At 37.7% G+C, this 24,520-nt stretch overlaps 3 protein-coding genes across 3 annotated transcripts in view; 2 read left to right on the forward strand and 1 right to left on the reverse strand.

Annotated features, from left to right (window-relative positions):
- The window catches only part of LOC6047129 (protein gooseberry-neuro), a 112,106-nt gene extending 98,993 nt beyond the window's left edge, over positions 1–13,113 (forward strand). The window contains exons 4-5 of the mRNA XM_038256970.1: positions 11,764–12,261; positions 12,330–13,113. Coding sequence (XP_038112898.1) covers positions 11,764–12,261; positions 12,330–12,727 — 896 coding nt within the window. The 3' untranslated portion in view covers positions 12,728–13,113. The remainder of the gene's footprint in view (positions 1–11,763; positions 12,262–12,329) is intronic.
- A 6,228-nt stretch (positions 13,114–19,341) lies between these two features.
- On the forward strand, positions 19,342–20,294 carry LOC6054684. Its single transcript, XM_001870522.2, has 2 exons — positions 19,342–19,739; positions 19,799–20,294. Exons 1-2 carry the CDS (start codon positions 19,385–19,387, stop codon positions 20,257–20,259), a joined length of 816 nt encoding a protein of 271 aa, XP_001870557.2. The 5' UTR covers positions 19,342–19,384; the 3' UTR covers positions 20,260–20,294.
- A 359-nt stretch (positions 20,295–20,653) lies between these two features.
- LOC119766008 lies at positions 20,654–21,217 on the reverse strand. The gene has a single exon (XM_038250326.1). The coding sequence runs from the start codon at positions 21,203–21,205 to the stop codon at positions 20,654–20,656; it is 552 nt and encodes a 183-aa protein (XP_038106254.1). The 5' UTR covers positions 21,206–21,217.
- Between the last annotated feature and the right edge of the window lie 3,303 nt (positions 21,218–24,520).

Consider the following 24,520-nt stretch of genomic DNA (forward strand, 5'->3'; position numbering starts at 1 on the left):
CCAGATCCTCAATGTTTTGGGCTCGTTGGAAAGGTCTTTTGATTACCCACCTAACGATGGGTCGCATTATAGATCCGGCTAACGTTTTTATCAAAATATTTGAGATCCGGCCTAAAAAAGTGGATAAATAGCACTTAAGTGCTTATAACTTTTGATAGGGTTGTCAGATCTTCAATGTTTTGTGCTCGTTAGAAAGGTCTTTTGATTACCCACCTAATGATAGGTCGCATTATAGATCCGGATAACGTTTTTTATCAAAATATATGAGATTCGGCATAAAAAAAAGTGGATAAATAGCACTTAAGTGCTTATAACTTTTGATAGGATTGTCAGATCTTCAATGTTTTGGGCTCGTTGGAAAGGTCTTTTGATTATCCAACTAACGACGGGTCGCATTATGTACCCGGCTAACAATTTCATCGAAATATTTGAGATCCGGCCTCTAAAATGTGTACAAATGACACTTAAGTGCTCATAACTTTTGATTGGGTTATCAGATCTTCAATCTTTTGGGCTTGTTGGAAAGGTCTTTTGATTACCTATCCAACGATAGGTCGCATGATAGATCCGGACAACTTTTTCATCAAAATATTTGAGATCCGGCCTCTGAAATGTGTACAAATGACACTTAAGTGCTCATAACTTTTGATAGGGCTATCAGATCTTCAATGTCTTGGGCTCATTAGAAAGGTCTTTGAAATACCTTTCTAAAAATGTATGATCAGACGGGTTTTCTTACAAAAACCACCCTTTTTTACAATCTTTCAAACTTTAGCCAGAATCGTTTTTTTAGCATAACTTTTGAAGTACTTTACTAAACTTCATAATTTTCAATAGGGACTTATGGGACCCCAAGACAAATCGAATGAGACCAAAACGGTCCAAATCGGTTAAGCCAGTGCTGAGATAATCGAGTGCATATTTTTTGGTGCACAGACCCACATCCCTACACACACACACACACACAGACATTTGCTCAGAATTTGATTCTGAGTCGATATGTATACGTGAAGGTGGGTCTAGGAGGTCAAATTAAGAAGTTCGTTTTTCGAGTGATTTTATAGCCTTTCCTCAGTAAAGTGAGGAAGGCAAAAATCTTAAGCAGAGCATTCCCAAATTACATTAGTAAATTTATTATTCACATTTTCGCATATAAAAACAAATTGTAAGTTCAATACACGATCAGTTAAAAAAAGAAATTCCAGCAACACATTAGCTAATGTTACAACCAGTGTCCAGTTTCAAACAGCAAACTCCGTCTTCAGAAACCCATTCATCCGCAACTCAGCTTTGTTCACAACCGCCAGTGAGTCGGCAGTGGCAATAAACTGGAAAAAGCCATTGAAGCACGGCTAGAATTTCAACATTATTTTCGCCTTCACATTCACACTTCACGCCGAGCTGTTGACTAATTGCGGCCCATCATGGATGCAGCCAGATGCAGCCTCATCCGGGGACCATCCAAAAATGCTGAGGTTAAGCCTCGCTAGTAGAATGCAAATGGTCACACGTCGAGCTTCATTGAGCCCATTCATGGGTGGCGGTGCTGGTAAACATCACCGGTTTTTAGGTGGCCATTGATGGTGGTGGCGGCGGCCAACTATAAAGCATGAATGGACCACACAATTGCACAAGCTGAAATATTCATGCAAAAGTTTTACTGGGCACTTTTGGTCAAGAGGTAAATTTGGTACACGGAAAAATAAAATTAAAGTCAATTTTAATCAAAAATAATTCCAAATTGAACAAATATTTAAAAACTTATTTAAAAAATAAATTTAAGAAACTGAATTTGGTGTAAATTTTCGGTGTCTCTCACCAAAAACGATCAGCATTGTGTAATTTACGGTATTGTTCTAGTTTTACCTCACACACATGAGCAATAAAACGGCCTTCCTGAGGGGTATAAAAAGAGGAATAGCCGGCGCCCAGCGGGAGAAATTTATGCAGCATGTGCCCGGGCAAGAGACCGAAATGGGCATCAAAACCAGGCACAGGTTCCGGTCGGTGTGTTTTGTTCCGAGTTGAAAAACAAAACAGACAAAAAAAAAGCATCGGGAAGAATATAGTAGGCGGCGGTCGGTGAACTGAGACAAATCACCCGGGAAAGGCCAATTCATGGGTATTGTGTTTTTGGACCAAAATATTGACTTTACACTTCTGGTGGATGGCTTCCGAGTTCACCTGGACCTCGGCGGACAGAAGGATGCATCGAATGGCCCAGAAGGGGGTCACGGGATCCGGAAGTGAAAGATGGACTCTGGGCGGTAGAATAGTTTTAGAAGGATGTTCTCTTTGTTGTTGAATTCAGAGACACAGTATTGCGCATGAAATTTGGAACTTCCTCTTGTGAAAAGGAGCGGAAGATCAAGGTGGCACATGCCAATTGTCGGAAGATGCTGTAAGGAATTTGTCAAGGACATCTGACAGTTTTATGTAACCTTGTTAAAATGTTAATATGTTTCACAAAAAGTCTCAAAAATTGTGAAATGACAAAAACCAAAAAATTGTAGTTTATGCAACAAATTGCAAAAACTAGATTTTTTTTCAGCACGAGTCATACATTTATCCAACGAGGTTCACCGATTCCAAGTTGAATAAAATTTGTACTAGCCTAAACATACCATGTTACGCTACTCCTGCAGTGCAATCACAGTTGCTCAATCTGCCACTCTGGATGCGTCATACTCATGTATCGAACACTTCGGCAGCATCGCATCATCCGTTGCATCACATTTCAACACTAAACAGTTCAAAACATGTACGTCAAACGTTCAACGAGCGAACACTCGAAACGCAAGAAGCGAAAGTGCAATTCTTTTATGTTCTATGGAGTTCAACTCAGAAGGTCCCGAGGTCTTTCCCTGGAACCACGAGGAAAGGGGAGAGGGGCGGTTTAACTCGCCCAGACAGCGCGGCGTTCGTTTTATGAGAAAAAAATCCATCCACTTCCATCAACCCATCGAATCTGGGCGCGAACCTCTTCGAAAGCAGCTCGTCCAGCGAATCCCCCCTAAAGGGACTCTTCAATTTTGCCGCCATCAAAGCGTTCCGACACGCGGACATGGGTCACCCCTCACACACGTGGTCAATACACGCACACGGTTTGATGGGTTCCTTCTTCGGTGTTTTGTTTCCAATTTTTCGTGGCCCGCGGGGGAGGCCCTTCCTACCACGGAGGAACGTCCAGTTTGATGAATCAGCCTGAATTGGGAAGCGAATACGAGCGTCATGTGAGGGCAGAAAAAAGGGTTTTTATTAAAAAAATTGATGTAGGATCGCCAACACATGAGACCATATGAAGAAATTTTAAGTTTGCTGAAGTTTGGTAAGTTAAAATAGGTACAAATAAGTTATAAGTCTATTAAATTCTAAGTTTATATGTGCCTATTACTATTTTTTTACATGGCAATATTTTTGTTCAAAATTTGATATCTTTCCAAACAACTTCGGAAATGCATCAAATGACCCTAACGAATCATTTGTAATCTGGTTGTATAGAAAAAAATAGAGCTGTCCAAACAGGGCGAAGCATCCTTATTGGTTATGTCTAAAGGGAGTTATTGGCATTTTAGTTATCAATTTTCAAGCTCAAATAAAAAAGTGTTCCATCCAGGTATCAACTCGATTCGACCAGCAGCTTGTAGGAGACATCTGAGACTGAGAACGCTTCGAGTAACGCAGTATAACATTTTAAATAAATAGACACTTTTTCTTTAAGTGATTTTTTTGTTTGTAAATTTTTGCTCCGGGAACCCTTAGATCAAATTTTCTGGTGATAATTTTAATGTATTCGTGTTCTTGAGATAATTTCACTAAAGAAACATGTATGAAAATGTTTATTTTTATCCAAAATAAAAAATAAAAAAATATAAAAATTGAAATTACAAGCCTAGGTTTCAACATTTGGATGAAAAAAGTGTTTTAAAATGCATTTTACAGGCGTAAGTTGCTTTCCAATCATTAGTTTTGAAAATATCGATGTATTGATGGAATTTTTTTTCGCAAAAAAATATTTTCGTGGGACCGTACATTGGTATTTTATGAAAATTTAAAATGTTTACAAAGGAGTTCAAACATGCTGAATATGATTATTAACGCGGAAAAATGCATTTTAACTGGTTTTGAGTTGATTAAACTTAAATTTTCATTAACATTTTTATGTTTTTCGAAAAAAAAAATTTTTTTGCCCCCTGATTATTCAGGCCAACTTTGAAGGGGGGGGGGGGGGGAAGCTTACCTAATATGTTTGTTTTCTGAGGCTAGATTTATATCCAGATCCTTAAGCAATTAATAACATCAGAAATAAATCTTGATTAAAAAAACTGGTTTTAACATATTACGAAAATGTATATTTCAGTTTGAATTTCTGGGAAACGGAAAATATTTTTCTAACGGGAAATCTCGGAAATTCCCAAATTTTTTTTCTCGGGACGAGAAATTGGACGCTCTGAAAAGGATTAAATAGATGAAAATAAACATTTCGGTTATTGTTTCTATTGTGCAATTGTCCCAGGAACACGAATATGATAAAATAATTACCAGAAAATAAGATCTAAGGGGTCCCCCAACAAAAATTTACAACCAAAAACCATACCATGCAAGCATAAAATTTTGGCAGCTGTTCATACAAAAAAAGTACGTAAATATTCAAAAATCTGTAACTTTTCAAAGATTTTTTTTATTGATTTGGTATCTTCGGCAAAGTTGTAGGTATTGATGAGAACTTTTCAGAAAAAATAGGTACACGGAATAATAATGGGTGATTTTTTCTCTACAGGAACTCAATTTCTCAAAATCTCTATTTTTTTACTTTTGATTTTTTAATATGTTGCAGGGGACAAAACCCCCAACAAAATTACTTCTTTGGTGATTGGAAAGGCCCCCACGAAGTAAGAGCCAGAGAAAAAAAAATATAAATCACGTTGGAAGTGAAGAAATCTGTGCAAAATAATGATATTTAAAAAAGTATACATAAATCAAAGGTTCGCAAATCAATTTGAATTATTTGGAAATACACTTTTTGTGTGTAACTGAATACAAAAATAACATTCAAGTAAAATTTATTGTTCTGATATTTTTTTTATTTCAGCGAATTTATATTGGAAACGCTGAAACTCCCATTGCCAAAAACAATTTAATATATTTTTCAAAACTTGAGCTCATAATTTTTTTTTTGCGTTTTGAGGAACATTTTTTAATATCAGCGATTACAACAGTTAAAAAAAAACAGAAAAATAATTCATTAAATTTGTGTGTTAAAATTCGACATTTTATGAGCTTTCATTTGTTTCGTAAAAATATTCTAAATTTCACAACCACTCAAATTGCTTGTATTCCTTAAACTACTCCATCCAAAAGGAAAACAACTTGAACCCTCTGAACTGCACTGATTGCGAATTGTTCTGCAGTTGCAGTGCCAATTTCATTTGTGCACAATCCCCACAGTAGTTGAAAACAAGAAGGAAATCGACGACGACGAGTGTGAGTGTACCGAGAGTACACTCACTCCAGCCCAAGAGTACTGCAGAGGACGGATTGTTGGATGGATGTATTTCCGAACAGCCGGTGATCGGAACGAGCGGGGACAAAAAAAAAGCTCTACCCCGGTTAAGTGGCACTTTCCGATGGAGACGATGGGAGCATGTTGCAAACGGAAATGTGAACAGCTACGATGCATGATGCAACTGCAGCGCCTGAATGGCAAAACAAATCACTCAATCCGGCAGGAAGTGCTTCATTGGTTGGAAAGCTTTTGGAATATTTTAATAAGGTGAAATTCTAGATTTTTCAATCAATAAATTTTCATCTTTTCCACATAAACCACCCAAAAGAAGATTTACTTAACAATTATAAACCTCAAAAGTGCCGACCCTGGCCCTTTTTGGGGTGACAACAATTAGAGGCTTGTCGTACAACATTATTCGTCCTTCCGGGTGGTTGGGCCTTTCGGAGGCCTTTGAAATTCCTCGGTGCTCTATTTTCCTCAAAAAGAAGTCAAAGAATCAAAGTGACTGCTTTCAAACGAATGCCGACAACGCGACAAGTCCTTACGAATGGGCGGCAAAACATGAATCGTTTACCGGAGTTCTTTTTCGAGAAATGATTAATGGGTGGGATTTTTCTTGATTTTTTTTTTCTGGTTCTACTTTGAGCGGAGTTGGAGAACGTGAGCGTGTATGGAAATTTAATTAAGTGGATCAAGAGCTGGGAGTGAAAGTCGTCACAACACGGATGGCGTAACGCAGGATTCAATGGGGTAGGTCGGAATCTTTGGGTGGTTTACACTTGGGTGATCCGTATAAGGAATCGAACTTCAAGTAATAGTTTTTTTTATGTGTAATTTTCTTGTCATTCTACTGTAGGAGATTCTTCGTCCCAGTTGACAGTACTCTGAAAATCCATCACTAAGTAACATTTATTATTACAAGCCGCTCAAATTACTTTGAAGAAGTTTACAGTCTGTCATCGGTCTGCTCGCAGGGTATTATCTTCCTCTCGACAGAATAAATTGTGTCCAGCTCATAAATTTGCTTCCCTTATTGGCGCAGAAAAAGTTGAGCAATAAAATTGGAAGAAAAACTTTCAACCAGAATACGAGCAACCTCCAAAGTCTGGTTGCGGAGGGGGTGAAGAAGCACTGGAAGCTCCACCATGGGCGCATCTTCATTAACTCACAGACAATAAAGCAGGGCACTTTGTCGAACAAGTTGGTCTTCCCGCAGGCCCAGGGTCCACCAACCAAAAGTAGTTGGGCAAACTCCCACGCAACAGCCCCGGAACGGAAAAAAAGCGAGTCGAGTCGCAACTTCACACCAACAAATTAGCAATTTATGTCAAACAAATCGTAAACTTTGGCAACATCACCACCAATTGGGTTTTACAGGAAGGCACAGAAAGTCTTCTTCTGCTTCCTGCTTCCGGAAATCTCCCCCTTTATTCCCCTTGGGCCAAATTGTGTTGACCAAGGACCTCGACTTTTACGGCGTAACCATTTCTGGATACCTTGGAGTCGAGCTGTTGCCACACCACGAGCTAGCTCGTAAAGATTTTGACAAATCCTTCGCGAACACATTGTTGGTTTCCCGGGAAAAGGAGCCCCGAAAATCGATTCTGACGTTTATGACGTCGGCTTTGAGAATATTGGACGGTTTCGAAGAATCTACGGATGGAGGGAGATTTTCAGGATTGTGGCTCGCAGATTTTGGGCTGGATGGCATGACAATGTTTGGATCGGCCAAAGAAGTTTCGTTTTTTGGAATTATACAATTTTGTGTTTTTTATTAACAAACTGCTAAAATGCTTATTAATTTTGAAAGACTTTGAATCTTTGAATCTTTGAATCTTTGAATCTATGAATCTTTGAATCTTTGAATCTTTGAATCTTTCACGGAAAGGGGATCGATCGCCAAACCAGCGACCGAATTTTGCTGGGTTGGTTTTGCTGATATCAGCGAAATTTTTCTCTAAACCAGCGAAATTTTTCGCTGAAAAAGGTGGCTGCGCGAAATCAAATCCAGCAACTTGGTTTCGCTGGTTTGTTATTTCCGAAACGGTTTCTTTTCCAGCGAAAGTTTTCGCTGGTTTGATACACATCCTTCCGACAGCCGTCATAAATGTTTGTTATTGTTCACGTTCGGAAGCGATTTGTGGCAATCGAATTGCTTTAGGGGTTTTTTTCAAAACAAAAAAGCATGAAAAAGTTCTGCATCAAGTGTTCAGCATTAAAATACATACTCAACAGGTGAGGGTTCTTTTCAATGAAAAGAAGCACGTTTCCATAAAGTTCTCGCAGCAGAAAAATACGGTGCAGTGAAGCTGGAGATGTATTTGTACTGCTGCATAGATGAGTGCACAAATTGTCGCAGGTGGCAGCAAGAATCGTAGGCGAGGAACTTGACCATGGCCGCGGAACAGTTTGTGCTGTGGCAAGTAAGTACAACCTGGTTTATTTTGGCATAGGCTTCTGCCGCCAAAACAAAAAAAACAAACGTCGGTGATAAAAAACGCTGATCCAGTGCAAAAAAACACTGTTCCAGTGGAAACATTCGCTGAACCAGCGGATTTTTTCCCGGAACCAGTAGAATAATCTCCTGGTTGATTTTGGTACGAGCTGCTGCCGTGGAAAAAAAAAACCCGGACGTCAGCGATAGAAAACGCTGATCCAGCGTGAAGGAACACCAGTTCAGTGAAAAAATCCGCTGGACCAGCGAATTGTTTCCCAAAACCAGCACAATAATCTACTGGTTGATTTTGGTGCCCTGCCGCTTTTTCCAAACCAGCGAGAAAATTTTCTGATTCTAGCAAAACTGATCCCCAAACAGCGACATTTTTCACCAAACCAGTGTTTTTTTTTCACTGGTTTGGTAGAATTTCATCGGTTTCCAAACCAGCGAAAAAAATTAGCGATTCTAGGTAATTTTTGTGCAGGCTGAGAAATTAGCGACATTTTTCGCTAGTTTTAGCGAACTTTATCGCGATTTGGCGATGGATCCCCTTTCCGTGTTGAATCTTTGAATCTTTGAATCTTTGAATCTTTGAATCTTTGAATCTTTGAATCTTTGAATCTTTGAATCTTTGAATCTTTGAATCTTTGAATCTTTGAATCTTTGAATCTTTGAATCTTTGAATCTTTGAATCTTTGAATCTTTGAATCTTTGAATCTTTGAATCTTTGAATCTTTGAATCTTTGAATCTTTGAATCTTTGAATCTTTGAATCTTTGAATCTTTGAATCTTTGAATCTTTGAATCTTTGAATCTTTGAATCTTTGAATCTTTGAATCTTTGAATCTTTGAATCTTTGAATCTTTGAATCTTTGAATCTTTGAATCTTTGAATCTTTGAATCTTTGAATCTTTGAATCTTTGAATCTTTGAATCTTTGAATCTTTGAATCTTTGAATCTTTGAATCTTTGAATCTTTGAATCTTTGAATCTTTGAATCTTTGAATCTTTGAATCTTTGAATCTTTGAATCTTTGAATCTTTGAATCTTTGAATCTTTGAATCTTTGAATCTTTGAATCTTTGAATTATCAAATCTTCGTATATTAGAATTTTTGATTTTCTGAATCGTCAACCTGCGAATCTTGAATTTTCAAATCTTTGAATCTTCGAATTTTCGAGTCATAAAATCTCTGAATCTTCAAATACAAAATCTTCAAATCTTCAAGTCTTCGAATCTTCGAAACTTCAAATCATTGAATCATTGTTTCTTCGAAATATAATCATCATAATATTAATCAATATACTCATCAAATCATGAATTCGAATCTTTGCATCTTTGAATAATTTGCGCATAGAATTTGTGAATCTTTACATCTTAGAATTCTTAAGTTGGTATTATATAAACTTAAAAATTTCAAATCATCAAAACGTGCTTGAATAATCGAATTTACAATTTTTCGAATCAACCAATCTTCGAATCATCGAATCTTGTAATTTTCGAATCTTCTCATCTATAAATCTTCGAATCTAAAATCAAATTATTAAAAGCATCAAATCATTGAATTTTCTATATTTGAATAATTTAAGGCATTGAATTCCGTATCTTCAAATCTTAGATTTTCTAGGCTTCGATTTTTTTATACTTTGAAACTTCAAATTTTGAGCCTTTAGTATTCTCAAATTTTTTCATTCATCCCCTGAAGTACTGTCTACTAAGCAATTTACAACAAAATTTGCCTATTTTTACAATCAGATTGTTTCATGATTAGGTCCGTAAGTTAGTAAATTTTGGATTAAGAAGACAACAACTTCCTTCGTTGCTGTGCACCCAAAAATTATAAAATCTTGAAATCTTCGAATCTACAATTCTTCAAAGCTACAAATCATCGAATCTTGTTATCTTCGAATCTAGCAAAATTTGAATTTTCGAAACATCGAATCATTGAAACCAGGCATCGAATTCGAATTTTCTGGACTACGAAATTTCTGAACTTCAAATCTACGAGCCTTCAAATCCTAAAATCTTAAACTTTTCGAATCTCCAGATCTTCGAATCTTCGGATTTTCAATTTTCTTCAAATCTCTGAATTTTCAAATCTTCGAATCATCAAATTTTTAAATCATTAAATCAACGAATTATCGAATCTGCGAATCTTCAAACGCTCGGATTTTTGAATATTGCAATTTTAATCTTGACTCCAAAATTATCCAAAAAAAATCAAACTAAAGCTAAAGAGCAACAGCTGACCACTTATTATGTAAATCAAATGTAATTACTATTAGAAAAATTCAATTAAGTATATTTAATTCAAAAAAATATTTTTTCGAGGAGATCAGAAAACTTTACGTTAGTTTCATTTTTAAACATTGAAAATTTAACCATAAGTTGCTGAGATATTGTCGTTGAAAATGAGGGCTGTTTGGGTTAAACTTACCCAATTTCAACTTTCGTATTTATTTTGCATTTATCCACTGTCCAATTTTATTTTTTTTCTGAGACAAATAAAAAAACTGTTTTTTTTTAGTATAAGTCCTGAAAGTATAATCTTTAAGCGACTTATCTTGAAATCGGCACACTTTATCAAAATATTTGTAAAGTGCTTATCGATTGCGAATTTGATTTGGCACAATTTAGTCGTACAATTATAGCTTAAAAAGTTGCAATTTTTTGTTCACTAAAACAAATCATTTTTTAACAAATTTAAAAGCCTGCAAAACAAAAATCTCATCATATCTACAACTTTGCTGGAGACACCGTATCGATCAGAAATTTTTTCCAAGAGATACAGATTTTCGAGTATTTACGTACCGTAATCTGGGGTGAATCGATTCGCCCTATGTGCCCCGATTAACCCCAGTTTACGGTACCTTCTATGTTTCCAGCAATAGTTTTGCAATGAAATTTGTTTGAACATTGAAAATTTACTAATCAAGGGAACTATACCCTTTTGAGGCCTATATCTATTATCGGCTTATCAGCACTTGAATCATGAATTACAGCTTTAATAAAGTAATAAATAGCTCAAATAAAAGTGAGCAAGCAACTCTCCATTGTTGATACATCTGAAAATGTTGATTTAATAGCGGAAAACGGCAAAAGTGATGAGAATTGGTCGAACGGCTTAGAATGATTAAAATTGGTATATCTCCCCTAGATGGAATTTGGACCAAATCTTTAACCTGCCAATCATATTTCTTCGCATAATGAATTCAAATAAGATTTGTTATGTGTTTCTCTGTGGAACTTGCATACAACATTACATCCAAGTTTCCATTCTAGGTTGTTTTCAAGGTAGGCATTTGCTTGCATACCTGCAGGCGATTTACGTTCATCTCGGCACAGTTCGTTGGCCCCTGCTTAGTTCAAACAATTTGATGTAAAATATTGACTTTATGAAGCTCATTGCCATGCATTACATAACTATTTCACCAAGATGTGAAATAACACCAGCGTGCGTCAACATTCTGCGACAGTTTGAAAACTTTCGCTTTCACAACCACTTCCGATCAATTATGTTGCTGCTGCTGCTGACTGGGTTGTTCATTGACGGAAACTTTTCCAATCGATTTCCACTCAATCAAGCGGAAAATTAAATTTAAGCCTTGCACTCGGCCTTGCATTCACCACCTTGGGGACACTTTAAATTTTCTAAGTGTGAGACTTGAGATTGAGACGGGAAAATACAAGTCTGTCTAAACTAATTTCATGCCAAATCAAGTCACAATTAAAGCACGCATCTACAGCACAGATGGCGATTTTCCACGCGTGGCGACGTTTTCTCATGATTTTTTTCTCTCTCATTTTTGGTTTGATGTAGGTCGCGGTTCCGACTCGAGTGACATCGAATCCGAGCCGGGGATCCAGCTGAAGCGGAAACAGCGCCGCTCGCGGACCACCTTCTCCGGCGAGCAGCTCGAAGCGCTGGAGAAGGCCTTCCAGCGGACCCAGTATCCGGACGTGTACACCCGCGAGGAGCTGGCCTCCAACACGAACCTGACCGAGGCCCGCATCCAGGTGTGGTTCAGCAATCGGAGGGCACGCCTCCGGAAGCACGCCGGCTCGCAGATGTCCGCACCGTTGGGCTCTCTGCAGTCGATTCCGATGAGCCAGTACCATCCGGGAGTGTCGGCGGCAGCGGCCGCCGCCCAGGACTCGTACCAGATGGCAGCTGCGGCGGCAAACTATGACTACGGCGCGGGGTCGTTCTCGTCCGCCGGCTATCACCACCCGGGGCATTTTGGCCCGACCGGGCAGAACTTTGGGCCGAACTCGGCGGCAGCAGCGGCCGCCATGGGATTCCACCAGAATAGTCAAGGTAAAATATTCAGAGCAACTTTTTGATCTGCTTCTAACGTTTCTAAATCCTCCCCAACCCTCTTCCAGATTACATCCCCGCCGAGTACGCCAAAATGATGAACGAAGAGTACAACCTGAAACCGGCCCACGAAAGTTCCTCCTCCTCGGTCAAGCTGAGCCCGACGGCGGCCCACGGAGGTGGCGGTGGCATCGGTTCCGGCCTGTCCGCCGACAGCTACGCGACCAAGCTGAGTTCGGCTGCGGTGGCTGCGGCCGCCGTTGCTGCTTCGGGCATTGCCGCTACTCCCCAGGAGTCGTCCTGGAGTCAGTCCTACCCGCCCCATCCGGGCCAAGGGGGTGGCTATGGGGGTGGTCTCGGCAACAGTTGTCCCTCGACGGGACCATCTGGAGGACCTGTTGAATATCACCAGATGCAGCAGGCTTACAGCAACAACAGCCTGGCGGCGGCCAAATATTGGTCTTGATAGGGTTGTGCTTTTGATATTTGTTTTTAAAATGTGAATTAGTTAATGAGAAAATTTCCTATTTTTTTGCAATAGTTTTAAATTTTTACACAGCATCCTAATTAGTATAAGTTTCAAAACAACCCAAAATGTTTAGTTTAGGCTTAAGTTTAGCGACAAGGCTCTCATTATTCGGCATGCAGCATGGATAGATAACTAAATTCATCGTTAGGATTAGGAATAATTTGATATTTATTTTATATTTTGAGAACAAGAAACTGCAAAATTTAGCACATTAAGAAAAAAAATTACACACATAGATCTACACCAGCGCAAAGCACAATTAAGCTCGTTCACCAAATTATATGCAAGTGTTGTATAGTGATTTACAAAACCATTGACACAAGCGGAAGTAAATAAATTGCCTTAATTGCACAAAATAAACATGTGTTGTAGTTTTATTGATCCGAAAATGCCACAGATTTTCATAAATAATGCAAGCTGAAATATCGGAAATTTAATTTTCTTACGTTTCTTTATTGAATAAAGTTTATTTTACAATATTTTTATAATATTTTGAAGTGAAACGAACTATAGGAAAATTTCTATGATAACTATCGAATTTTTTATGTATGTTTATAAGTTTCCTTAATACTTGTAAGGAAATTCTTCTCAACACAACTCATATTTTAACTTTAACTTTAATCTGATATTGTATCGCATAGAAAAAAAAACAAACCTGACGAGAGGAAATTAACCTCTCAAATCCCGGACCGAGACTTATTTATTTTGACTCACATAAATATTTATAAATTTTAGAAAAATAAGGGTAACTTGATCACCTTTCCACATTTTAAAGAATTCTCACGCTCTGTTTCTTGTTCTTCCAAACTATTGACTTTCTGTAAGTTACAGCAATTTCACATAAAACCTATGGGTAATTCTCTACCAACTCACACGAAATCGGGAAAAGTTGCCCCGACCCCTCTTCGATTTGCGTGAAACTTTGTCCTAAGGGGTAACTTTTGTCCCTGATCACGAATCCGAGGTCCGTTTTTTGATATCTCGTGACGGAGGGGCGGTACGACCCTTCCATTTTGAACATGCGAAAAAGAGGTGTTTTTCAATAATTTGCAGCCTGAAACGGTGATGAGATAGAAATTTGGTGTCAAAGGGACTTTTATGTAAAATTAGACGCCCGATTTGATGGCGTACTCAGAATTCCGAAAAACGTATTTTTCATCGAAAAAACACTAAAAAGTTTTAAAATTCTCCCATTTTCCGTTACTCGACTGTAAAAATTTTGGAACATGTCATTTTATGGGAAATTTAATGTACTTTTCGAATCTACATTGTCCCAGAAGGGTCATTTTTTCATTTAGAACAAAATTTTTCATTTTAAAATTTCGTGTTTTTCTAACTTTGCAGGGTTATTTTTTAGAGTGTAACAATGTTCTACAAAGTTGTAGAACAGACAATTACAAAAATTTTGATATATAGACATAAGGGGTTTGCTTATAAACATCACAAGTTATCGCGATTTTACGAAAAAAAGTTTTGAAAAAGTTACTTTTTGCGTTTCTCTTTGTTTCGTCGTCCGTGTCTGTCGCGGGTGACCATGAACGGCCATGATCGATGACGACCAACTTTTTTGAAACTTTTTTTCGTAAAATCGTGATAACTTGTGATGTTTATAAGCAAACCCCTTATGTATATATATCAAAATTTTTGTAATTGTCTGCTCTACAACTTTGTAGAACACTGTTACACTCTAAAAAATAACCCTGCAAAGTTAGAAAAAACACGAAATTTTAAAATGAAAAATTTTGTTCTAAATGAAAAATGACCCTTCTGGGACAATGTAGATTCGAAAAGTACATTAAATTTCCCATAAAATGACATGTTCCAAAATTTTACAGTCGAGTAACGGAAAATGGGAGAATTTTTAACACTTTTTAGTGTTTTTTCGATGAAAATACGTTTTTCGAATTCTGAGTACGCCATCAAATCGGGCGTCTAATTTTACATAAAAGTCCCTTTGACACCAAATTTCTATCTCATCACCGTTTCAGGCTGCAAATTATTGAAAAACACCTCTTTTTCGCATGTGCAAAATGGAAGGGGTCGTACCGCCCCTCCGTCACGAGATATCAAAAAATGGACCTCGGATTCGTGATCAGGGACAAAAGTTACCCCTTAGGACAAAGTTTCACGCAAATCGAAGAGGGGTCGGGGCAACTGCTGTGTGAGTTGGCGGAGAATTACCCCTATACGTTTGCGTTCAGAATATAACAAGTTTAGTATATATACAAATTGAGAACTTAAAATTTTCTTATTTTGACCAAAATTGGGCATTTTAACAATACATAGCTGGTTATACAAAACATTTGAAATGATGCAAACGACATTAAGTCATCTTCAACTATTCTAAAGGAATCTATGTACGAAAAACTAAACCAATCATTTAAACTTAAGGCTGATTTCAGTAAATGTAAAATGGTGTGACCTAGCCCAAGTAACATTTTTAAACCAACTAGCCACCACCAAGTTTTATTAAGGTTTTATTGTATCATCTTGATTGCTTAATAGTTTTATTTGTGCGTTCACTGCAACCAACAAGCTAATTAATAGGTTCTAACAGGGTTTTATGCCTCGGACATAAAACCGGGTGGAAATAAAAGCCAACTGGCTTTCAATAAGGTTTTCTGAAAGTTTTAATAGAGGCTTGAAAACCAGATGGCAATGCCATGCCAAACGGTTTTATCGCATGCTTTGTTTAAACCTGTGTTGTAGCTGTCAAATGACATTAGGCATGTAAAAAGCTCACTTGAAACCATAAGCTCCTAAAAGAGCATTTATCGCGGCCAAATAGCATTGCATAAATATGGCGCTAAATGCGTGCTCTGATTGAATATGATTGACCGCCAGCTTGATTGAAAAAATAGAAAACTGAAAAATGTGATGTAAATTTGATGAAAACACACATTTAATAGATAGATGTTTAAAACTATTTTGAATTTTAAAGAACTTGCATTAAAATATTTTTTAACATTAAACACTATGATTACAAAATAATGATTTTTGATGAAGCGAGTTGAATTTTTTGGCTCTATCTCCCCTAAATTTATCAATAAAATTTCAACCGCAGCTGAATTTGAGCCTTCATTTGCGTGAAATAAGTTTTCAAATTATTTGGATTATGTACCTCTAATATCTATTATTTATCATTGCCATTTTTGATAACCATCTCCATAATTTCATTTGGCAAGACGAAGACTTATTTTTGCCAAAATAAAACCTATTTGGCATAAGACGTTTGAAGACGTATGAAATGTCATTTTTCCATAACTCCTGACTAGGTTTTAACAAAAGTTTTATCAAGGCTTTAAGGATGTTGTTAGGATTAAGTTGTAATACCTTGAACTCCTATGTAGGTTTTATAAATAGGTCGTAACAACCTTTTGCGGAGGTCCTTTTGGGTTTTAAGTGGGGTTTATCAAGGTTCTGGGGAGTTTGTTAGAACTAAGTGGTTTTAATTTTGGTTTTGGCTGATAGGTTTTATAGCGGTTGTGACAGCTTTGATAAAGCCTAAAATGTTACTTGGGTAGACACCCTACTTGTCTCTGCCTTGTCCTGTTCTATTTTTATTGTTTTCAAAAATTCGAAAAAAGCTATTTTGAAAATCGCCAAAATATCAATTGAAAACAAACAAACAAACAAACAGACAATAGAATAAAAATTTTCTCTTAGAAATAAAACTTAAAACAAAAAAAAAAGTAAATATTTTCATCGTCAAATTCCGTACAAATCCGTTTTATACGAAAATAAAATTCATATGAAAATCCGGTCTGTTAAATATCCGCGAATAGGGTCGAAATCCGTATGGTAAGGAAAAAAATCCGTTGGTAGCCTTAATGCAGCCTAAAAAAAGCTTGTTTCGCCTTTACCCACAGTTTATAAAAGAATGTGCAAAATTAATTAAAACGCGTTCAAATACGCCAAAAGTATTGTAAAAATCCTAAACAGGGCCTATTTTATATATGAGCAGTTCTCTAGGATTTCGGTCATTCGATTTTTTTTGTATTTTTTAATCCGACTGAAACTTTTTTGGTGCCTTCGGTATGCCCAAAGAAGCCATTTTGCATCATTAGTTTGTCCATATAATTTTCCATACAAATTCGGCAGCTGTCCATACAAAAATGATGTATGAAAATTCAAAATCAGTATCTTTTGAAGGAATTTTTGATCGATTTGGTGTCTTCGGCAAAGTTGTAGGTATGGATACGGACTACACTGGAAAAAATAATACACGGTAAAAAAATTTGGTGATTTTTTATTTAACTTTTATCACTAAAACTTGATTTACAAAAAACACTATTTTTAATTTTTTTATTTTTGATATGTTTTAGAAGGCATAAAATGCCAACTTTTCAGAAATTTCAGGTTGTGCAAAAATCACTGACCGAGTTATGAATTTTTAATCAATACTGATTTTTCAAAAATCGAAATTTTGGTCGTAAAATTTTCAACTTCATTTTTCGATGTAAAATCAAATTTGCAATCAAAAAGTACTTTACTGAAATTTTGATAAAGTGCACCGTTTTCAAGTTATAGCCATATTTAAGTGACTTTTTGAAAATAGTCGCAGTTTTTCATTTTTAAATTAGTGCACATGTTTGCCCAGTTTTGAAAAAATATTTTGAAAAGCTGAGAAAATTCTCTATATTTTGCTTATTTGGACTTTGTTGATACGACCTTTAGTTGCTGAGATATTGCAATGCAAAGGTTTAAAAACAGGAAAATTGATGTTTTCTAAGTTTCACCCAAACAACCCACCATTTTCTATCGTCAATATCTCAGCAACTAATGGTCCGATTTTCAATGTTAATATATGAAACATTTGTGAAATTTTCCGATCTCTTCGAAAAAATATTTTGGAATTTTCAAATCAAGACTAACATTTCACAAAGGCCAAACATTCAATATTACGCCCTTTTAAAATGTTTGTCTTGATTTGAAAATTCCAAAAATATTTTTTCGAAAAGATCGGAAAATTTCACAATTGTTTCATATATTAACATTGAAAATCGGACCATTAGTTGCTGAGATATTGACGATAGAAAATGGTGGGTTGTTTGGGTGAAACTTAGAAAACATCAATTTTCCTGTTTTTAAACCTTTGCATTGCAATATCTCAGCAACTAAAGGTCGTATCAACATAGTCCGAATAAGCAAAATATAGAGAATTTTCTCAGCTTTTCAAAATATTTTTTCAAAACTGGGCAAACATGTGCACTAATTTAAAAATGAAAAACTGCGACTATTTTCAAAAAGTCACTTAAATATGGCTATAACTTGAAAACGGTGCACTTTATCAAAATTTTAGTAAAGTACTTTTGATTGCAAATTTGATTTTACATCGAAAAATGAAGTTGAAAATTTTACGACCAAAATTTCGATTTTTGAAAAATCAGTATTGATTAAAAATTCATAACTCGGTCAGTGATTTTTGCACAACCTGGAAATTTCTGAAAAGTTGGCATTTTATGTCTTCTAAAACATATCAAAAATTAAAAATAGTGTTTTTTGTAAATCAAGTTTTAGTGATAAAAGTTAAATAAAAAATCACCAAATTTTTTTACCGTGTATTATTTTTCCAGTGTAGTCCGTATCCATACCTACAACTTTGCCGAAGACACCAAATCGATCAAAAATTCCTTCAAAAGATACAGATTTTTGAATTTTCATACATCATTTTTGTATGGACAGCTGCCGAATTTGTATGGAAAATTATATGGACAAACTAATGATGCAAAATGGCTTCTTTGGGCATACCGAAGGCACCAAAAAAGTTTCAGCCGGATTAAAAAATACAAAAATTAAAATTGAAGAAAAAAGACCGATTTCGTAGAGAATTGCTCATATAAATATTTACGACAAAGCTAGGCTTTTTTGAAATTTGTATTATTTTTTATTGTAATTGTAATTGTAATTGATTGTTTATTTGTAACGAGAGCCTGTCAGTTTACAACCTTTTATCAGGTTAAGGATAGAGACCCTAAATAGGGAGACTGGTCTAAGCTGGCTAAATCGATCTGGCAACGTATGTTTTGAGCTTGGCAACACTGATAAGTTTTGCTGGGCGTAAAGGCAAATGCTCGTTTGGATGATTTGGATACGTCAAACTCGTGTCTGTTTGGGTACTTAGGATCTCTAGTTAAGGAGGCATTGTATTTTTGTAATGTTTAATTGTTTGTTTATCTGGTTCGCAAGTTATAAGAAGAAGATAGATATTTTCCCAGTTGATATGTTCCCTTTACAAATTAAGCAAAGATGCTTTATGAATGACTTCTACTTATTGAATGACTTCAAAAATTTCGCCAGCAAAGACTCCTCATCTTCTCCCAATTCGTCACCGGTTTACAACAACACTCTGATATCTTAGACCCAAGGGCGTACACTTCAGCAATCAGTTCCTTTCACTGTTATCTCTCCCAAAAACAATGTTCTAACATCGATTTCTACTCCACTTGGCAGCATATCGTTGAACGACCTTTGCAATTTTGGCACACATTTGGTCATCCACAAGCTGAATCACACCTGCATCACTTCCTAAAGGTATAAATGAGGGCTGTTGAGGGTCTACAGAAAACAGTTCTCTGTCGGTTTTTTATCAAGATGCGACAACTTGTGGCGGTGATTTTCGGAGTTCTTTGCGTGGCAATCGCGACCACTTCCGGACAAGTGCTTGGCAGTGACGATCCTGGTGAAGTGGAACCTGGGGATTCGACGCCGGAGAATCCGTTCGATGAGAATGCTTGTGAAAAGAGTGAAAACGTTCCGGTTTGTACGGATTGCACGAAGATCACCGTTTGCCTGAACAAGAAGGCACTTCCGGCGAAGAGTTGCCCGGCGGAAGCTCCGTACTGTATTAGTTCGCTGGACTCGGGGGCTTACTGTTCCGGACAGCCGGATCCCGAGCGTCAGCAGTGCCAGGACAAGTTCCAGTGCACCTCGGAGGGATACTTCCCGGGTGAGTTGACTTCGTGGTGTGTTTCTGGGACGATCATGAACCCTTACGAACTCCAACAGATCCCAACGACTGCCACTACTACTACCTGTGCGACTCCTCGTTGAAGCCCTCCAAGTACGACTGCATGCCGGGGTACGTGTTTGACCTCAAAACCAACGGCTGCAAGCGCCAGGTGTTTGCCAACGACTGCCAAAAGCTGGACTGCTCCAAGTCTAACGGAGTTTGGTCGTACTACGGAAATACTAAGCAATACTACGGATACTGCTATCAGCCGGAGGAGGAATCAACGGTGACCGAGGTGGTCCTGTTCAAGTGTTCCGACGGGGCCGAATTCGATGGGTACAAGTGTGAGTTCAAGTGCCGCCAGGAGGGCAAGTTTGCCGATTCGACCAACCGGAATCGGTACTACGAGTGCTTCTTCAGCGGGGCCGCGCTCAAGTCCCGCGTCAAGTCGTGCGCCAAGGGGATGGTGTTTGACGATCGGACAAAGTTCTGCGTGACACCGTTGGCGCTGATGTAATGTGAGAATGAAATAAAGATAGTGTTTGTAAATGACTTTTTTTTATCTAACCGGGAAGACAAGCAGACAACTTTTATTAAAGCACACTTCCTCGTACTATAAAATACGCAATCTTTGATAATTATAATCATGATTTCCAACATTGCATTTCCAAAGAACATAAACATGTAACATTAACAATTGGAGATCAAAGCAAATTTGTGATTAAAAAAATATACTTTTTCAACCAACACAACATATTTTATTGAAACGCTTTCATTTTATGTTATTAGTATAATAAAGAACTGTACACTAAACGGTTTTGTTCTTCTCAAGTGTTGCACTGAAAGTTATTTTCGTAAATGTTCAAGTTAAAGCCTGATTATTTTTTTTAACGTTCAACAAACTAAAGAGTTCAAAAATTTATAGCACACAATTCCATATCCCCCGGCATCACAGCATTCTTCGGACAGTACATCGTGTGGTAGGACAGATCCGCTCCGCACAGATAGTACGTGGTAGGTTCCGCCGAGTTCTGGTAAACTCCCTCGCCGGGGCACTCGAAGTAGCAGCCATAACCGTTGAACGAAGCACCGTCGGCACAACGGTACACGTAGATCGTGCTTCCGATGCAGCTGGCGTAGAACTGGTTGGCCGGATCGTACGGCTGGAAGGTCCGCTGTGGGTCGCACTGAATCGTAAGGCACTCCGAGCCCGAGGTCAGCTGTTTGCACGGGGCGTCGGTCGAGCTGGCCGAGGTGTACTGGAATCCGTACCCGGCCGGGCAACGACGCGGTTCCGAGGCGCGCTTCTTGGCCGAACAGACGTGGTACGCGTTGCAATCGTACGGATCCGGGTAGAGACCTGCTCCGGTGCACATCAAGCTGGACACCGAGGTGGCGGCTCCCTGGACCAGTGAGGTCACGGAGAGGATGGCCAGGACGCAGATGCTAACAGCGAACTTCATTTTCAGGCAGATGGGGGCTGGTATTCGGGAAAGGACTAGCTGAGTAGGTTTAACTTGACGAGCATTTTTATGCGAAATTAAGTTAAGGTAGGTGTGCAAAAATTCCGCCTCTGTTGACAAATATTGTTATCTTGAGCTGTTTAAATTTTGTCTGGGACAATTGGAATGCCCTTGGCAGGAGGTGTTGAGCGAGTTTGTTGCTAGGGACTTGAAAATTTTCAATTAGGTTACTGACCTTGCAGTGGCAATATAATGTAAAGCATGTGACCATCTCAGAAACAACTGATTTTATCTTTTTCAAGTAAAATAAGTATTGTACACTGAGTAAAATATGACAACAGTCTGAAAAGGGACAATTTATCGAAACACTTAAAAACTTCCAATGCCGAAATACTGAGCACATAAAATTTTGTTTCCTCAAAACATAGATTTTAAATCGTTTGAAAAACTGTAACCACTGTTTTTTTTTAAATTATTATGCTGCCTTCAATGGTTTTGCCTTCCTCACTGAGGTAAGGCTATAATCCTGCTCCAAAATTGAACTTTTTATTTTAAGCTCGAAAACCCACCTTGATGTATACATATCGACTCAGAATTGAAAACTGAACAAATGTCTGTGTGTATGTGTGTGTGTATGTGTGTGTGTATGTGTGTGTGTATGTGACCAATAATGTCACGCAGTTTTCTCAGCACTGGCTGAACCGATTTTGACCAAACCAGTCGCATTCGACTTAGTTTAGGGTCCCATACGGTGCTATTGAATTGTTTAAAGTTTCGATAAGTAGTTCAAAAGTTATGTATAAAAATGTGTTTTCACATATTTTCAGAAGTTGAATAAATGACAGTAAACAGTACCAAACATCATCATGCTATACATCGTTAGTTAGGTAATTGAAATACCTTTCCAACGAGTCCAAAACATTGATAATCTGGCAACCCTGTCTCGAGTTATAACCACTTAAGTGATATTTATGTAATTTTTTGTAGCCGGATCTCACTTAAATGTATGTAAACAATGTCCAGATCCATCATCCGACCCATCGTTGGTTAGGTAATCAAAAGACCTTTCCAACGAGTATAAAACATTGAAGATCTGGCAACCCTGTCTCGAGTTATAACCACTTAAATGATATTTATGTAATTTTTTGTAGCCGGATCTCACTTAAATGTATGTAAACAATGTCCAGATCCACCATCCGACCCATCGTTGGTTAGGTAATCGAAAGACCTTTCCAACGAGTCTACAACATTGATAATCTGGCAACCCTGTCTCGTGTTCTGACCACTTAAGTGATATTTATGCACTTTTTTTGTAGCCGGATCTCGCTTAAATGTATGTAAACAATGTCCGGATCCATCATCCGACCCATCGTTGGTTAGGAAATCAAAAGACCTTTCCAACGAGTATAAAACATTGAGAATCTGGCAACCCTGTCTCGAGTTCTGACCACTTAAGTGATATTTATGTACTTTTTTGTAGCTGGAACTCACTTAACTGTATGTAAACAATGTCCGGATCCATCATCCGACCCATCGTTGGTAAGGTAATCAAAAGACCTTTCCAACGAGTCTACAACATTGATAATCTGGCAACCCTGTCTCGAGTTCTGACCACTTAAGTGATATTTATGCACTTTTTTTGTAGCCGGATCTCACTTAAATGTATGTAAACAATGTCCGGATCCATCATCCGATCCATCGTTGGTTGGGTAATCGAAAGACCTTTTCAAAGAGTCTAAAATATTGATGATTTGGCAACCTTGTCTCGAGTTCTGACCACTTAAGTGATATTTATGCACTTTTTTTGTAGCCGGATCTCACTTAAATGTATGTAAACAATGTCCGGATCCATCACCCGACCAATCGTTGGTTAGGTAGTCAAAAGACCTTTCCAACGAGCCTAAAACATTGAAGATCTGGCAACCCTGTCTCTAGTTCTGACCACTTAAGTGATATTTATGCACTTTTTTGTAGCCGGATCTCACTTAAATGTATGTAAATAATGTCCGGATCCATCATCCGACCCATCGTTGGTAAGGTAATCAAAAGACCTTTTCAAGGAGTCTAAAATATTGAAGATCTGGCAACCTTGTCTGAAGTTCTGGCCACTTATGTAATATTTATGCACTTTTTTTGTAGCCGGATCTCACTTAAATGTATGTAAACAATGTCCGGATCCATCATCCGACCCATCGTTGGTTAGGTAGTCAAAAGACTTTTCTAACGAACTTAAAACATTGATAATCTGGCAACCCTGTCTCAAGTTCTGACCACTTAAGTGATATTTATGCACTTTTTGTAGCCGGATCTTACTTAAATGTATGTAAATAATGTCCGGATCCATCATCCGACCCATCGTTGGTTGTGTAATCGAAAGACCTTTTCAAGGAGTCTAAAATATTGAAGATCTGGCAACCTTGTCTGGAGTTCTGGCCACTTATGTAATATTTATGCACTTTTTTTGTAGCCGGATCTCACTTAAATGTATGTAAACAATGTCCGGATCCATCATCCGACCCATCGTTGGTTAGGTAGTCAAAAGACTTTTCTAACGAACTTAAAACATTGATAATCTGGCAACCCTATCTCGAGTTCTGACCACTTAAGTGATATTTATGCACTTTTTTGTAGCCGGATCTCACTTAAATGTATGTAAACAATGTCCGGATCCATCATCCGATCCATCAATGGTTGGGTAATCGAAAGACCTTTTCAAGGAGTCTAAAATATTGAAGATCTGGCAACCTTGTCTGGAGTTCTGGCCACTTATGTAATATTTATGCACTTTTTTTGTAGCCGGATCTCACTTAAATGTATGTAAACAATGTCCGGATCCATCATCCGACCCATCGTTGGTTAGGTAATCAAAAGACCTTTCCAACGAGTCTACAACATTGATAATCTGGCAACCCTGTCTCGAGTTCTGACCACTTAAGTGATATTTATGCACTTTTTTGTAGCCGGATCTCACTTAAATGTATGTAAACAATGTCCGGATCCATCATCTGATCCATCGTTGGTTGGGTAATCGAAAGAACTTTTCAAGGAGTCTAAAATATTGAAGATCTGGCTTCCTTGTCTGGAGTTCTGGCCACTTATGTAATATTTATGCACTTTTTTTGTAGCCGGATCTCACTTAAATGTATGTAAACAATGTCCGGATCCATCATCCGACCCATCGTTGGTTAGGTAGTCAAAAGACTTTTCTAACGAACTTAAAACATTGATAATCTGGCAACCCTGTCTCGAGTTCTGACCACTTAAGTGATATTTATGCACTTTTTTGTAGCCGGATCTCACTTAAATGTATGTAAA

This window comes from Culex quinquefasciatus, chromosome 2 (genome assembly GCF_015732765.1).
Source record: "Culex quinquefasciatus strain JHB chromosome 2, VPISU_Cqui_1.0_pri_paternal, whole genome shotgun sequence".
In the NCBI taxonomy this organism is placed as follows: Eukaryota; Metazoa; Arthropoda; class Insecta; order Diptera; family Culicidae; genus Culex; species Culex quinquefasciatus.

Coding starts and splice junctions, on each gene's coding strand:
- LOC6054684 (XM_001870522.2), top strand. CDS start 19,385: ATGCGACAACTTGTGGCGGTGATTTTCGGAGTTCTTTGCGTGGCAATC. Junction 19,740..19,798: donor CTCGGAGGGATACTTCCCGG/GTGAGTTGACTT, acceptor GAACTCCAACAG/ATCCCAACGACTGCCACTAC.
- LOC119766008 (XM_038250326.1), bottom strand. CDS start 21,205: ATGAAGTTCGCTGTTAGCATCTGCGTCCTGGCCATCCTCTCCGTGACC.